The sequence below is a fragment of the Schistocerca gregaria genome, chromosome 3 (assembly GCF_023897955.1).
Source record: "Schistocerca gregaria isolate iqSchGreg1 chromosome 3, iqSchGreg1.2, whole genome shotgun sequence".
NCBI lineage: Eukaryota > Metazoa > Arthropoda > Insecta > Orthoptera > Acrididae > Schistocerca > Schistocerca gregaria.
In genome coordinates, this window is record NC_064922.1 from 458,263,371 (window position 1) to 458,278,653 (window position 15,283).

The 15,283-nt window shown below is 43.9% G+C and overlaps 1 protein-coding gene across 1 annotated transcript in view; it reads right to left on the reverse strand.

The window, feature by feature from the left end:
• The window catches only part of LOC126355417 (LIM domain only protein 3-like), a 1,043,148-nt gene that overhangs the window by 289,558 nt on the left and 738,307 nt on the right, over positions 1-15,283 (reverse strand). The window contains exon 5 of the mRNA XM_050005721.1: positions 3,993-4,118. Coding sequence (XP_049861678.1) covers positions 3,993-4,118 — 126 coding nt within the window. The remainder of the gene's footprint in view (positions 1-3,992; positions 4,119-15,283) is intronic.

The window sequence follows — 15,283 nt, forward strand, 5'->3', positions numbered from 1 at the left end:
GAAATTTTTAGGGTCAGTCAAAGGTTGCTCTAGGCTGGACAGTGTTCCTTATGATAACATTAGACAAGAAATGAATATTTTTGCAGTAAATGAGAAAATAGAACAACATAAAAAATTGGGAAAAACATGCAGAACGAATGACAGAAACAAGGATCCCAAAGATTATCTTACAATACAAACCAAACCGAAAGAGAGAAATAGGACCGGCAGTTATAAGGTGGAGCTGAGGCCAAAAAGGTCGGTAGATCTAATCTGCGAAAGGCAGGAATAGTAGTAGTAGTAGTGGTAGTAGTAGTAAAAGAAGAAGAAGAAGAAGAAGAAGAAGAAAAAGAAGAAGAATAAATGCAAAGTGCAACCATCCTGTGACAACATCTGTAAGTTCTTTGCCGAAATCGGTTCGTTGTCAGTAAACGAACTTTTGCATGTACAGGCGGAGATAACGACTCTTTACAGCAGGCCTTCTCCTTCGAGGTAGTAAAGAAAAACAAAGTCGAGAAACAGTCGTCTATTGACTTTTGCGGTTCTTATAAATATTTTTAGAAACAAAGTGGTCATAACATCTATCGTACCATAACTAATTAATTTGTCGATCTCGTGTAAAACACCCCGAGAAATCTACGGAGTGTCGGCCGAAACAACGGGTCCCACTTCTATTATCATACTGTCACTCACCACCTTCTCCTGCCACATTTGCGTAACATGAAGATTAATGTTCAGCGAAGAATGTCAACTGCTTCGAGAGCTTTTTGCCACGAAAAACAGTTTTACAGAAAAAATCACTGCAGCTTATTACAGTGCTCGTCCTGAACGGGGAATGAGAAGGTGTGTGCCTTTGTCGCTATCGCAGCTCTAAGCACACTGACCCACTGCGTAAGTCAAAGTAGCATCTGTTTCTTTTCATCCATCACTTCCCATGTTAAAGAAAACGGAGGTTGCTTCTAGGACAAGCTATGTGAAAATTTTAATAGTCTATTGGCTACTTCAAATTAAGTGCAGAACAGTCTTTCTACTGCCGCTTCACCACGCTTTAAAAACTTCGTTTGCTGTACGGTTTTTAACGATTCATTGGCATAACGGGCTTACTTAGTAATCGTTATACTATTGTCTTGGTTGCCAAACATTTTCTTCATTTTTATATGCCGCGCTTTGGGTTGCCTCGTCATCTGATTTTTTGCATTAATGCACAGGATCTTATCACTCGTAAACATCCCATTTCTTACTTATCTAACATGCTATAACATACATGGCATCAAAGACTCTACAGAGGCTATATGAAAACAGTGGCGAATAAACCAGCACGAATAACCTATTTATTTCAGCGCAGTTGATAATATACAGTCAGTAGTACGTCGGTAGCAGTTCAGTAATTTTGTAGCTGACTTACTCTTTGTCATTAACGTTGAAGCCTCTTGCCTCTTGAGTATTTTATAGCCCAGTTTTCTTGCTACTTTGAAGTATACATAATTATGAAATCATATAGGGATTTAACCTTTATCTTACTTTTCTGTTCCGTCTTTAAGAATTTTAGCACATCTGCTTCCGAAAAATTGATTGGACCTTTGCATCTGGCCTATGAACTGTATCTATGAATGGCGTTTTCTTCTAGTCATTGGAGAGGCAGAAACCTACATGGACACTGAGATAATAGTTTATATTAGTGCCATAGCGGTATCTCAGCGTATTCGGTCAGGAGATAGCCATCCCCTGTAATAAAAAAATAAGTACAATTTTTATCGACGGAATGTGAAATATATCGTGGAACATGAGCACAGAGCCACTGATGAAAAGTAATGAAGGAACAGGTCGAAAGATAAATGGTTAGCGTAGCTTTCTTCGTTGCGTTCGAATCCTGGTACCTCCCTCAGATTTTCTTCTGATGAAGAGGGTATGGTACGGGATCCACTCAGTTCGTGTGAAGCCAAGTGACAAACTGCTATAATAAAGAAAGAGTGGCATCATCAGGATTCGTCTCGCGGCTGGAGGGTTTGGCGACTTGCTAATCACAGGTCTCAGGATCGCAGGTCGCTCCTCGTACTGCCTTTAAGGCAGCTGGTGTTTAATTCACTTAAAAAATTTCTCATTGCAAAGTGGATAGTTCCTTTATTTCTCTCTGTAGTTTCCCACTGAAAAAACTGAATCGTTACCAATCTTGTATGTTGTTGTTTGTAAGCTGCGGAGACAGTACAAGGTTTTACAGACAATTGATAGTTAGTGCTGCACTGGCACCTGATCGCTTATTTCCGGTTTTTAATCAGCAGTCGTCTTAATTGACAGGCTACCGCAATAAGAACCAGACGTGACTAAATGTTTCATCGCCTTTGATATGTGAAAACACCAGTTCTGTGAACACACGCAAAATGTTCGCTGTTTGAGAAGTGTTACGCTTTAATGAAAGTAACGTTTCCAAAATAATTTTATCCAGTTCCCATTTTTTTCTGTACATTGATGTACAGAGGCACCGCTACAGGTTGCGTAGTGAGAGATTTATTCTATCGTTCTCATTCTTTGGACGTGAGCTTCCTCATCTGTACCGTCTGATCAGAAATACCCAGACACCACTATATAATGTGTGGTAGACCACTGGCATCAAGAGAGGCGGACCTCTCAATAAAAGGAGGCGAGAAGAAGCACTAACCTCATTTACTGACAGGCGAGGACCGTCGAGCGTTGCGGAGTGCGGTTGTAAAATATCGCTTGAAATCAGCCGAAGAAATCACTCTCGAGTTCCAGTGCTACCAGCAGGTCAGTTAGCACGGTGTGCGCAGGGAGCTAAAGAGAATTACGTGCAACGATCAAGCAGCCCCTTACCAACCACGCGTATTTGTAACCAGTGCTAAGCGGTGGTATGGAGTGTAACGCTGCTGGAGAGCGGACGACTGGAAACGAATGTTTTGGAGTGATGAATCACGCTATACCCTGTCTAAATTCTATGGAAGAGTTTAGGTTTGGCAAATATCTTAAGAAAATTACTGTCATCATATGGAGTGCCAACATTGAAGTACTATGGAGGTGGTGTTACAGTGTGAGAGTATTCTTCGTTATTTGAGTATGGTCCCCTTCTTGTGCTTAATAAAACAATAAATGATGAATCATGTGAACACACTTTACAGCATTGTGTACGGTGTACTGTAGTGGGACAGAGTGAAGACAACTGCGTCACCAAGACAATGCAGACTATCATAAATAAGCACTGCGAGGTAGTGGTTTGGGGACAATAACTTTCCCGAAATGGACTGGCCTGCTTATAGTTCCACTCTGAACACAATGCAACAGTTTTCGGATTAGTCGAATTGAGACCCCAAGGTCCAACGACATTATCCTGAAGAAGATTTTACTGCTATTCCTCCAGAGACATTAAGACACTTCATTGAGAGTGTACCCAACAGCGTTCATAAAGGCGGAAGATGGACACACCCCTTGTTAATGGGTATCTGTAACCTTATCTGAGGATATTTGCATCTGGAGACCTAAATCAGCTGAAATAAAAGAAATAATATGTGGCTTATGGCTGTCGCCGCGTCTCATCCATGCTCTGCCTGCATTTTTTAAGTTCTCCTAAAATGTAAATTTGTGAATTTGTAATGAGATGCGAGGCAACCAAATGTATCAGCTTGTTGCAGAACCTTGCTGTGAGACAGATGACCATCTGTAATTAAGCAAAATTAGAAGGAGCTGTGGAATGTTACCCAGCAATTGAATCTACAGTCTAAAGAGCTCAATCCGTGGTTGAGAACTCCAAATAAAATTTTGAACTGATAAGCTTTTCTAATAGTTCAACGTTTTATGGTCGCTGAACAGTTTTCTCTCACAATTTTCTACTTTTCCATTGGACTCTTTTATGGCCAACGAAGTAGACAGAATAAGATGACGTGGATTCGTGGAAAACAGACTGATCGTCTTTTCCTTAGTGAATTTACTTGACTGTGTTTCGCTGAATGTCTCTGTTGCTGAAATGGTCCCATAAGTTACCTTACGGTTGAGATCGCACTTACCTGTGGTTGCACTGCTGGCAGGCGAAGCACTCGAGGTGGTAGACGTTGTTTCGCGCGCGCATCACCATCTCGAAGGCGGGGATCACCTTGGAGCACGCCGCACAGTGACCCGTGTTGCCGAAAAGCCTACAACCACACAGAACATCTTCTACACTAATTTTCGAATGCGCACTGGGGAATACAGTAACATGAGATTAAACTTGACAGCAAACACAGGGTTCCACTGAATTCTAATCTTCGGTGCTAAAGCTGCTCTAGTGCTTGACTCGTACGCCATCATATTTATGTCTGAGCCGTATTGTCATACAAATAAACCGGAAATAACTTCAGTCTTTCTAACAATGCTTATGTAGCGTGAACAGCATGGGAATGTCAGGCGGACACACTCTTCGTAAACGTACCTGTCAATCAGGTCTGACCACCCAAATATAAGCAGCTGGAACCTGTATTATTAGACTACTACTTATCATGTATTGGCTGAACAGAAGTGGACTTCATGATGAGTCGGATTCCAAATTACTCTGTCTAGAGGGAGCTGTAGAAGGTAAAAAGTGCAGAGTAAGGCAGAGATTGGAATACAAATGGTTCAAATGGCTCTGAGCACTATGGGACTCAACTGCTGTGGCCATTAGTCCCCTAGAACTTAGAACAACTTAAACCTAACTAAACTAAGGACATCACACACATCCATGCCCAAGACACGATTCGAACCTGCGACCGTAGCAGTCGCACGGTTCCGGACTGCGCGCCTAGAACCGCGAGACCACCGCGGCCGGCGATTGGAATACATCCAGCAAATAACTGAGAACGTAGGCTGCGAGTGCTATTCTCAGATTAAATGGTTCAAATGGCTCTGAGCACTGTGGGACTTATCATCTGAGGTCATCAGACCCCTAGAACTTAGAACTACTTAAACCTAACTAACCTAAGGACATCACACACGTCCATGCCTGAGGCAGGATTCGAACCTGCGACCGTAGTGGTGTCGCGGTTCCAGACCGAAGCGCCTAGGACCGATCGGTCACACCGGCCGGCTCTGAGGTTAAAAGACTAGCACAGGAGAGAAAGATTTTGGTAAGGTGATATCCCATGACGAAGAAAAGATTTAAAGTTTGGAAGAGTTTACGAGGAGCAGTTCACATAAAACGCTTAACTGAAGATTTAATGAATAGATCGCGATTAATGTTCAGAGTGGTTGGCAATGTTTTCAACAGCAAATTGTTTCATGCAATAATACACGGTGATCTTCTTCGTCTTAGCCTTTTCCTGTGTCTTCACGGGCTCCGTCTATTAGTTCGGATGTGGCAGTGACTACGTATTTGAACCCTACCTGTTTGAATTTAGTGGTATCTCGTATATAAGTGTGAGATTGTTTTTTAATGTTAGCGTAGCGTCTGTCTGAGGTGGGGTGAGGGTACCAGCCCCGTATTCACCTACTTTGATGTGCGAAACTGCCTAAAATCCACATCCAAAATGGCCCTCGTTGTTAATCCGCCGGGCTGGCGTATCTCCTCGTGTCCCGAAAGTGGGCGCTTTAACTGGCTCGGCTATCCGGAAGGGTCAACAACAGATCCTGATCAATGCTGCAGGCACATCTTTGAGTGTCGCTGGTTTGACTGTACATGTTATTAAAGGAAAACTAATGGCAATACATGACCCTAAGATGAATATAGACTTTCTATTTACTGTATACAGGGTGTATCAAAGAGAATGGCGCAAACCTACACGGCTGAAAGTACACGATAATAGAAGCACACATGTCAAGTAAACATGGGCTCTGAAACGTATGCCTTAAGAGCTATGAGATATTTTTGATATTCAATATTGTGAAACAAATTTCTTCTACTGCAAGCTTTTTGCCTTCCATATTTTGGGAATTGTTAGTATGGACCAAAAGCAAGAAAAAAAGTACAGTAAACATTTGCTCTAAAAGGCATACCTTAAAAGTTATGAGCATTGTCCATTAGAAGAGTTGTGTTCCAAAGTATCGAAGATGAACAGTTGCTCATAGCTGTTAAAGTATGAATTTTAGAGCACATGTTTACTGGACATTTTTTCTTGTTTCAGTCCACACTACAACTTCCCAAAATATGGAAAGCAAAGAGCTTGCAGCAGAAGAGATTTGTTTAACAATATTGAAAATCAAGAATATCTCATAGCTCTTAAGGTATGCGTCTTAGAGAGCATGTTTCAAATGGCTCTGCGCACTATGGGACTTAAATTCCAAGGTCGTCAGTCCCCTAGAACTTATAACTACTTATACCTAACTAACATAAGGACATCAAAAACATCTATGCCCGAGGCAGGATTCGAACCTGCGACAGTAGCGGTCGCGCGGTTCCAGACTGTAGCGCCTAGAAACGCTAGGCCACACAGGCCGGCAGAGAGCATGTTTAATGGGACGTTTGTGCTTCTATTATCGTGTACTTTCAGCCGTGTAAGTTTGCGCCATCCTTTTTGATATACTTTGTATATATCAGATACATTGTACGAGGTCACCTACATTGTACGTTGAGGCGGAAGGCTTCGAAGTCAATAATGGTAACGTGAAATGAGGAGCATTTAATTGCAGTCTGAATCAATTTCTTCTTTTTTTTCTTAAATACCCATTAGCATTAATTAAAGTACTGATTTTAAATAACAGCCTGGTAGAAATGTTGTCATTCTCTGGAGAATATAAATTCCAGATCGGTGATAAATATAGTGATGCTGAGTTCGTAAATGCTTCCTACAGTCAGCATCTCATTATCCATAACACATTAGATTCGAAGAATCAATTTCCACTGAAATAGAACTGATCGAAAAACACAGATAACCTGTTATTACTATCTTCCATGAACTTCATTCATTTTTTTTCTTTAATGTGAGCAGATGTACAATACATATACAGTCTGTGACAAAAATAGTCGAGCACTCAAAAGATATGGCCGAATGTCAGTGAAATGTTGTGTGGCTACAGCCGCCCGTCGGGTTGTCCGGTCGAATGGTGCACTTCTTTTTAGGTGACGCCACTTTGGTGGCTTGCGTGCCGATGAGGATGATACGATCTACATCTACATTTATACTCCGCAAGCCAATCAACGGTGTGTGGCGGAGGGCACTTTACGTGCCACTGTCATTACCTCCCTTTTCTGTTCCAGTCGCGTATTGTTCGCGGGAAGAACGATTGTCTGAAAGCCTCCGTGCACGCTCGAATCTCTCTAATTTTACATTCGTGATTTTCTCGGGAGGTATAAGTAGGGAGAAGCAATATATTCGATACCTCATCCAGAAACGCACCCCCTCGAAACCTGGCGAGAAAGCTACACCGCGATGCAGAATGCCTCTCTTGCAGAGTCTGCCACTTGAGTTTGCTAAACATCTCCGTAACGCTATCACGGTTACCAAATAAGCCTGTGACGAAACGTGCCGCTCTTCTTTGGATCTTCTCTATCTCCTCCGTCAACCCGATCTGGTACGGATCTCACACTGATGAGCAATACTCATGTATAGGTCGAACGAATGTTTTGTAAGCCACCTTCTTTGTTGATGGACTACATTTTCGAAGGACTCTCCCAATGAATCTCAACCTGGTACCCGCCTTACCAACAATTAATTTTACATGATCATTCCACTTCAAATCGTTCCGCACGCATACTCCCAGATATTTTACAGAAGTAACTGCTACCAGTGTTTGATCCGCTATCATATAATCATACAATAAAGGATCCTTCTTTCTATGTATTCGCAATACATTACATTTGTATATGTTATGGGTCAGTTGCCACTCCCTGCACCAAGTGCCTATCCGCTGCAGATCTTCCTGCATTTCGCTACAATTTTCTAATGCTGCAACTTCTCTGTATACTACAGCATCATCCGCGAAAAGCCGCATGGAACTTTCGGCACTCACTATCTACTAGGTCATTTATAAATATTGTGAAAAGCAATGGTCCCATAACACTCCCCTGCGGCACGCCAGAGGTTACTTTAACGTCTGTAGACGTCTCTCCATTGAGAACAACATGCTGTGTTCTGTTTGCTGAAAACTCTTCAATCCAGCCACACAGCTGGTGTGATATTCCGTAGGCTCTTACTTTGTTTATCAGGCGTCAGTGCGGAACTGTATCGAACGCCTTCCGGAAGTCAAGGAAAATAGCATCTACCTGGGAGCCTGTATCTAATATTTTCTGGGTCTCATGAACAAATAAAGCGAGTTGGGTCTCACACGATCGCTGTTTCTGGAATCCATGTTGATTCCTACAGAGTAGATTCTGGGTTTCCAAAAACGACATGATAAGCGAGCAAAAAACATGTTCTAAAATTCTACAACAGATCGACGTCAGAGATATAGGTCTATAGTTTTGCGCATCTGCTCGACGACCCTTCTTGAAGACTGGGACTACCTGTGCTCTTTTCCAATCATTTGGAACCTTCCGTTCCTCTAGAGATTTGCGGAACACGGCTGTTAGAAGGGGGGCAAGTTCTTTCGCGTACTCTGTGTAGAAACGAATTGGTATCCCGTCAGGTCCAGTGGACTTTCCTCTGTTGAGTAATTCCAGTTGCTTTTCTATTCCTTGGACACTTATTTCTATGTCAGCCATTTTTTCGTTTGTGCGAGGATTTAGAGAAGGAACTGCAGTGCGGTCTTCCTCTGTGAAACAGCTTTGGAAAACGGTGTTTAGTATTTCAGCTTTACGCGTGTCATCCTTTGTTTCAATGCCATCATTATCCCGGAGTCTCTGGAGCTGCTGTTTCGAGCCACTTACTGATTTAACGTAAGACCAGAACTTCCTAGGATTTTCTGTCAAGTCGGTACATAGAATTTTACTTTCGAATTCACTGAACGCTTCACGCATAGCCCTCCTTACGCTAACTTTGACATCGTATAGGTTCTGTTTGTCTGAGAGGTTTTGGCTGCGTTTAAACTTGGAGTGAAGCTCTCTTTGCTTTCGCAGTAGTTTCCTAACTTTGTTGTTGAACCACATTGGGTTTTTCCCGTCCCTCACAGTTTTACTCGGTACATACCTGTCTAAAACGCATTTTACAATTGCCTTAAACTTTTTCCATGAACACTCAACATTGTCAGTGTCGGAATAGAACGTCCAAATTCACTGCTCCTCGTTCCTACACTCCGTAGTGGTCGTCGGGCAAAGTGATCACCCCCATAAAGTCTCTGTGCATCTATGAAGCGTGAGACATGTGCCTTGCACTCCTTTAAAGTGTGGTTGAAGTTGTATCCATTATTTACCGTGGGTCCCATCCTTTCAAAAATGGTTCAAATGGCTGTGAGAACTATAGGACTTAACTTCTGAGGTCATCAGTCCCCTAGAACTTAGAACTACTTAAACCTAACTAACCTAAGGACATCACACACATCCATGTCCGAGGCAGGATTCGAACCCTCGACCGTAGCGGTCGCGCGGTTCCAGACTGTAGCGCCTACAACCGCTCGGGCACCCCTACTGGCCCCATCCTTTTTGTTGCACAATGTAGCGATCACCTGCTGGAGTAGTGGACCGTGGTGGACCACCTCCTCTCTTTCGGGCAGAAGTGCCTGTGGTGCGTACCGCTCCCCATGCACGTAAACCAGTACTGTGAGCAGTACCAAACCCCTTTCTTCCAGTTTCCAGATAATTCCTCCCCTCTCTGAAGTCATCCAAATGTTATCTCCGGGCCGGGGGGGCGGCTGGGGGGGTGGGGGGTGGGGGGCAGTCTCATTTGGCCCTATAGCTACATTGAAATTACTCCAAGTCCAACTTTCTGAGCACGAGTTCGCACTATCATTTATTTCTGTCTACTAGTTAACCTTTTATGTTACTTTATCTGCCTCGTCCTCAAGTTTTGCAGAACAGTAGACATTGGGATGACAAAATTCATGGGATGGTGGTATACATACGTACAGATGGCAGCAGTATTGCGTACAGAATGTACCAAAGGGCAATGCATTGGCGAATCTGCCATTTATACTGAGGTGAATCCTGCGACAAAGTTTCCGACTTGATTATAGCCGTCCGGCGGAAACTAGCAGACTTTGAACGCGGGATAGTAGCTGGAACTAGTCGTATGCAACATTCCATTTCGTAAATTATTAGGGAGTGCAATATATTGAGATCTATAGTGTCAAGAGTGTGCAGAGAATACAAAATTTCAGGCATTACCTCCTCAATGGCCTTTACTTAACGATAGAGAGCAGCTGCTTTTATGTAGAGTTTTCTGTGGAAACAGACAAACTACATTTCGCGAGATAAGCACAGAAACTATGTGGGACGTACGAGGAACGTATCGGTTAGGACAGTGCGGCGAAGTTTGGCATTAATGGGCTATGGCAGCAGTCAACCGACGCGAGTGCCTAAGCTACCGCCCAAAGCGGATGGGTAATGGACAAAGTGGCAGTAGTTCAGTTCTAGTGTGACCGTGCCGGAGACCGGAGGTGCCGCCTCCAGCAGATGAAGTTCGGTAAGCATGAGCGCCGACGTGCGCTGTAGATTCGCGCCCTGCGGCCCAACGGGATCCTGATAGGTCATTGTGAATAGTTTCGCGTCTTGCGTGTTTTATTGCTTTAGTACGGGAGGCTACCGAGCGATTCACACACAGTAGCATCTTCTTAGTCTTTGGCTAATTCCTGGTGGTGGTTGTTGCACGCCCGCAACCCCTTCCTTTATAAATGGGATTCTATTTGACAATACGGCGATCGTGACTAAAATTCCTATCCTCCTGCTATCGTGGCGTATTATAAACATACGTTGGGGCAGGCTGCTGAACTCGAATCTTTCTTCCCCCCACCCCCATTTGGTTGTATTATTGTTCGATTCTCAACTGTTTGATAAGTGAGTCCGTTAATCTTACATTCTCTCTCTCTCCTTACGTGAACTCACCCCCAGCGTAACAGAATAATGCGTTACTATAACGGTTGCTATAAGGTCATGCAGGTGTCGCGTCACTAACGATTGTATAAAGATTCAATATCGCGCGCCTGGCACGACTATTGCACGCATGGCAGCGATAACAGTAGTAATCATGTTGAACCATCCCCCATTGATAAACTGGGAAGTATTCACGGCTCAGTATGAGTACGTGAGCACTAAATCCACTTGATGTGACGGAAGTAATGGTCCCAGTTTTGCCTTGCTGGTTTAGACAAAAAATATCAAAAATCACAGCCCATACAGCAAGGAATAATAACCTGTAAAATAAAATCGAGCCACCGCTTTTACCGTTACACGTCGAGCTGCTGCACCACTCCGGGCAAAAGGAAGTATCCCATGACTTTTCTCACCACATTGTAGTTACGCTAAACTTACACCAAGTGAGGTCCAACATGGTGAGCGCTACTGCGAGACCTCTGGAAACATGCCACCACCACTATAATTAATTTTCCTCTAGTAATTAATGAATTATATTAATCTGCTTCGCCCTTAAGTTTTACAGAGCACTGTGTATAGATGGCAGACATTCATCACTAGTTGAGCTTCTCTAATGAGGATCGTGCATGATAAAATCACTTCAGTGAAGTACTGGAAGTACAAGCTTTGTAGTTTTTTTAGGCCTGAAGAGAAGAGCTTTTTTGTTTTTTTTTTTTTGTTTTCATAGGCCGTGGAGAAATGCTCGTGCCTTCTTGCCCATGGTAGCGGTAGATCCCGGGAATGACGTCGTTCACCACATCATTGTTAAAGTACTGCGAAATACACGTGTGTGGCTGTGTCCGCCAGTAGTGCTGACGCAGGATGAGGCAGAGGACCGCCACCAGCAGGTACACAGTGTCAGATCCCCATACGGCCGCCACTTGGCAGACCGGCCGCGGCGCGGAAAATGCGGGGATCGGGTCGCGATTATTGGGCGCGCAGTGGGAGGGGTCCGGTGGCCATCAATCGGCACTCGGCGCACAAAGGCCTAAACGGCGCATTATCCGCGGCTCGAGGGGCGCCGGGGGGCGGGGAGAGCGCGTCAGCCATCACCGTGGCCGGCGGCCGGGAGCCGGCGCGCGGGGCTTATTGACGCGCGGAGCGGCGCGGCGGCTCGACGCCACGCCAGGCCGGATGCAGATTGATGGAGATGGTTGGCCGCGGCAGGCGGTGCTCGGCGCGCATTGTCCGGGCCGCTGCCGCTGACGCCGACTCTGACGCTGACGGCCGCTGATGGCGCCCTCAGCGGCGCGCTGTCACACAGCGGGGCTCGGGGTCGCCGGGCTGCCCTCTGGCGGTAGCCCTCAAATCACTACTGCCTCTGCTTGGCCCTTTCTCATTCTGTTCTTCGATTACGTGTCCAAGAAACGAGTCTGGCATACATGTTTACAACAAAACCGTTCATTAGGAAACGTTTTCCGTATCATACGATTTTTAAGTAGCTAGCGAGGGGCAAAGATCCTCTATGCACTGGTTTCGTCTGTAAGGGATGGCACAGTCTTTGGCTGCATATCTCAATAACATCCGTACGTTAGATTTTGCAGGCGGTAGCTGATTGACCAACTCTGCGTCACGGTGGTTCAGATTTGAGCTAGCGTGGCCATGGAGACTGTGAGACAAAGGTGTCTTAATGGATTGCAGGCCTGTATGCATCTAGTGGACGCAACTTACAAGTACTTGAGGTGAAGACGTTGAATGCTCGTGTGCTTTGAAGTAATATTCTACTTTTCACTTTTACTGATGCGATTCTTTCTGATCATGGCTAACTCTGTTGCTGGGCCCGAAAGACGTGTTTCATCAACACACCTGCAAATATAGATCATGGCTCTCGTTACTGTCCCATTTCTGTAGTACTAGCTGAGAAGCTGGCGTTCCTCAGGTACTTACAAATTCCAATCTCCTGTTAGTCCATCTCCTCCACCATCTTCTCTCTGTCCGTTTCTTCCTCCCCTTCTCTCTGTCAATCTACTCATCCCCCTCCTTCTCCCTTTCGCATCTCATTCTGCCCCCTTCCGCGCGACCGCTACGGCCGCAGGTTCGAATCCTGCCTCGGTCATGGATGTGTGTGATGTCCTTAGGTTAGTTAGGTTTAAGTAGTTCTAACTTGTAGGGGACTGATGACCGTAGAAGTTAAATCCCATAGTGCTCAGAGCCATTTGAACCATTTTTTTCTGTCCCTTCTAATTCCATCTCCTCAGTTTTCTCTTCCTCTTGTTCTTCCCTCTCTCTCCGTCCATATCCTCCTCCCTTCCCCCTATTCATCTCCTCCCCTTTACTTTTTCTGTCCTTCCCCTCCTCTCACCTTCCTCCATCTCCTCCTCTTCCCTTGCTCTGTCAATTTACACCTTCCCCCTCTATCTATTCATCTCCTCCTCCTTCATCTCTCTGCCTGTCTCTTCCTCCCCCTGTTTCTGTCCATCTCCTGCTCTTTCCTTTCTGTGCCCATCTCCTTCTTTCCTCTCTCTGTGTCCATTTGGCCCTCCCTTATCGCTGTCCATCACCTCCTCCTCCTCTCTGTCCCTGTCTCTTCCTTCCCCTTCCTCTCTGTACATCCTAGTCTCGTCCTCCCTACTGTCTGCACATTATCACACTCATCCATATGGGAGGCTGGTGATTCTTACTCCCACAGTGTTCATTTCCAGATTTTGTGATTAAAATGTATACTAAATTTGATCTAAATCGTTCCGGAGGTTTAGGATAAGTTGTTTACTCATAGCTTTGGTCGCATACTCGCTCGGCAAATGTATTTCACACATATTTAACATATTTCGTGAATATTTGTACGCATATTTCACGCATATGTCTAACGAGTATCGCCCTGCAGTTTCAGTTTCACGCAACTTAATGTTTGTCAGTAGTAAAGAAATAATAAATTAAAACGTGATGCACGATGCTGCAGTTTCTCATGCATCTCACTTTGTATGACCTCAGAACTGTCTATCGTAAAATGATGTACTTTTCTAGGTATATTTAGTGGTATCTCTGGATGCTGGTTGCGAAATGTGAATAGAGTTAATAGCAAAAGAGTGATACATCAAAATATCAAGCATTATGTGGCAATTTGGTGTCCTATCTCTGAACTATGTGTCGTAGAATGAAATATTTTGTAGGTGCATTCAGCGGCTAATGTAGATACTGCCTGCGAAAAGTGTTGCGAACAGAATTAGTGCCAACAAAGTAATAAGTTTGAACGTCTTGCGTGATTCGGTAGTTTCTCGCGGATTCAGTGTTTATGATGTTGCATCTTCTGATATAAGTGTCGTACAATGATGTAATTTTTCGGTACAATTAGTGATATATGTGAATAAAGTGTGCATTTAGTAGTAAAGAAGTAACAAATTGAAACATCGTACTTCATGTTCAGTTTTACTACATTAAGAGCAAAAATGTACTAAGAGACAAACTTTCTTCATTTTGGGTGAGTCGTCAGCGAGAAAAAGTTTCGCGAAGGTTCGAAATCATGTGTAAAGTTCGTTGCAAGTCTCGAACTGCTGTCTCTCAAATGCTGGGTAATTGAACTATAGGTATTAACATGTCGTGGGCTACAGTGCTTTTTGCATCCCGACCCCTATGATAGGTGGGTGGCTCTTACCACCACAGTGATTCTTTCCAAACAATGAATGATATGTTTAACAAGTCTGGTTGAAATCGCTTCAGTGGTTTAGGAGGAGATGTGGACATACAGACATACTCGTACATATATACTTACATCCATTTCTACAATTTGTATGAATTACTAAGCGGATTAGGAATTGTATGGGTTTCCGTTTGTTGTGATTTTGATGGTCCGTGTCGTATCCACGCGGCCCCATGGAGGGTTTCTGTAGTTACTTTTTAGAGCTATCGTGTTCTTTTCCCCTTGAAAAAGAACCATACATTATTTCTATATGTCTTTAGTTATTTTTCGTCCCGAAACCACTCATAATTTTCCACGCTTTATCGATCAGCTCCCATGTTGTCTTTTACGTTCTATATAGTCTCATAACTGACATGAGGACATTTAAATGAAGACGTTCTGTCTTCAGTGATATCGTTGATTATACCAACTGCTATCGGCAAGATTCTACAGTTGTTCCCTTGCCTACAAATTACAGAAAAATTAATGTACATCTGAGGTGTTCAGAATTTCTAGACAGGTGCTCATCTTAAATATGTTGAGAGGACTAAAATGATTAATGCTTCTTGCTAACAGGTTTTCGCTTATACAACGTGGAATCTTTATCTACTGTGCGCAGGCTCACTGTAAGTGAGGATGCTTTATATTTCCGCGTAGTTTCAGTAAGCGCTGAGTACTTTGGATGTTACTTTGTATTGCTTAAACATTTTCAGTATACTCTATACATTACACATTCTCGACCTACTGTAGGTTGGAATACCGGCCAGTACACTGTAGAAATAATTAATGTT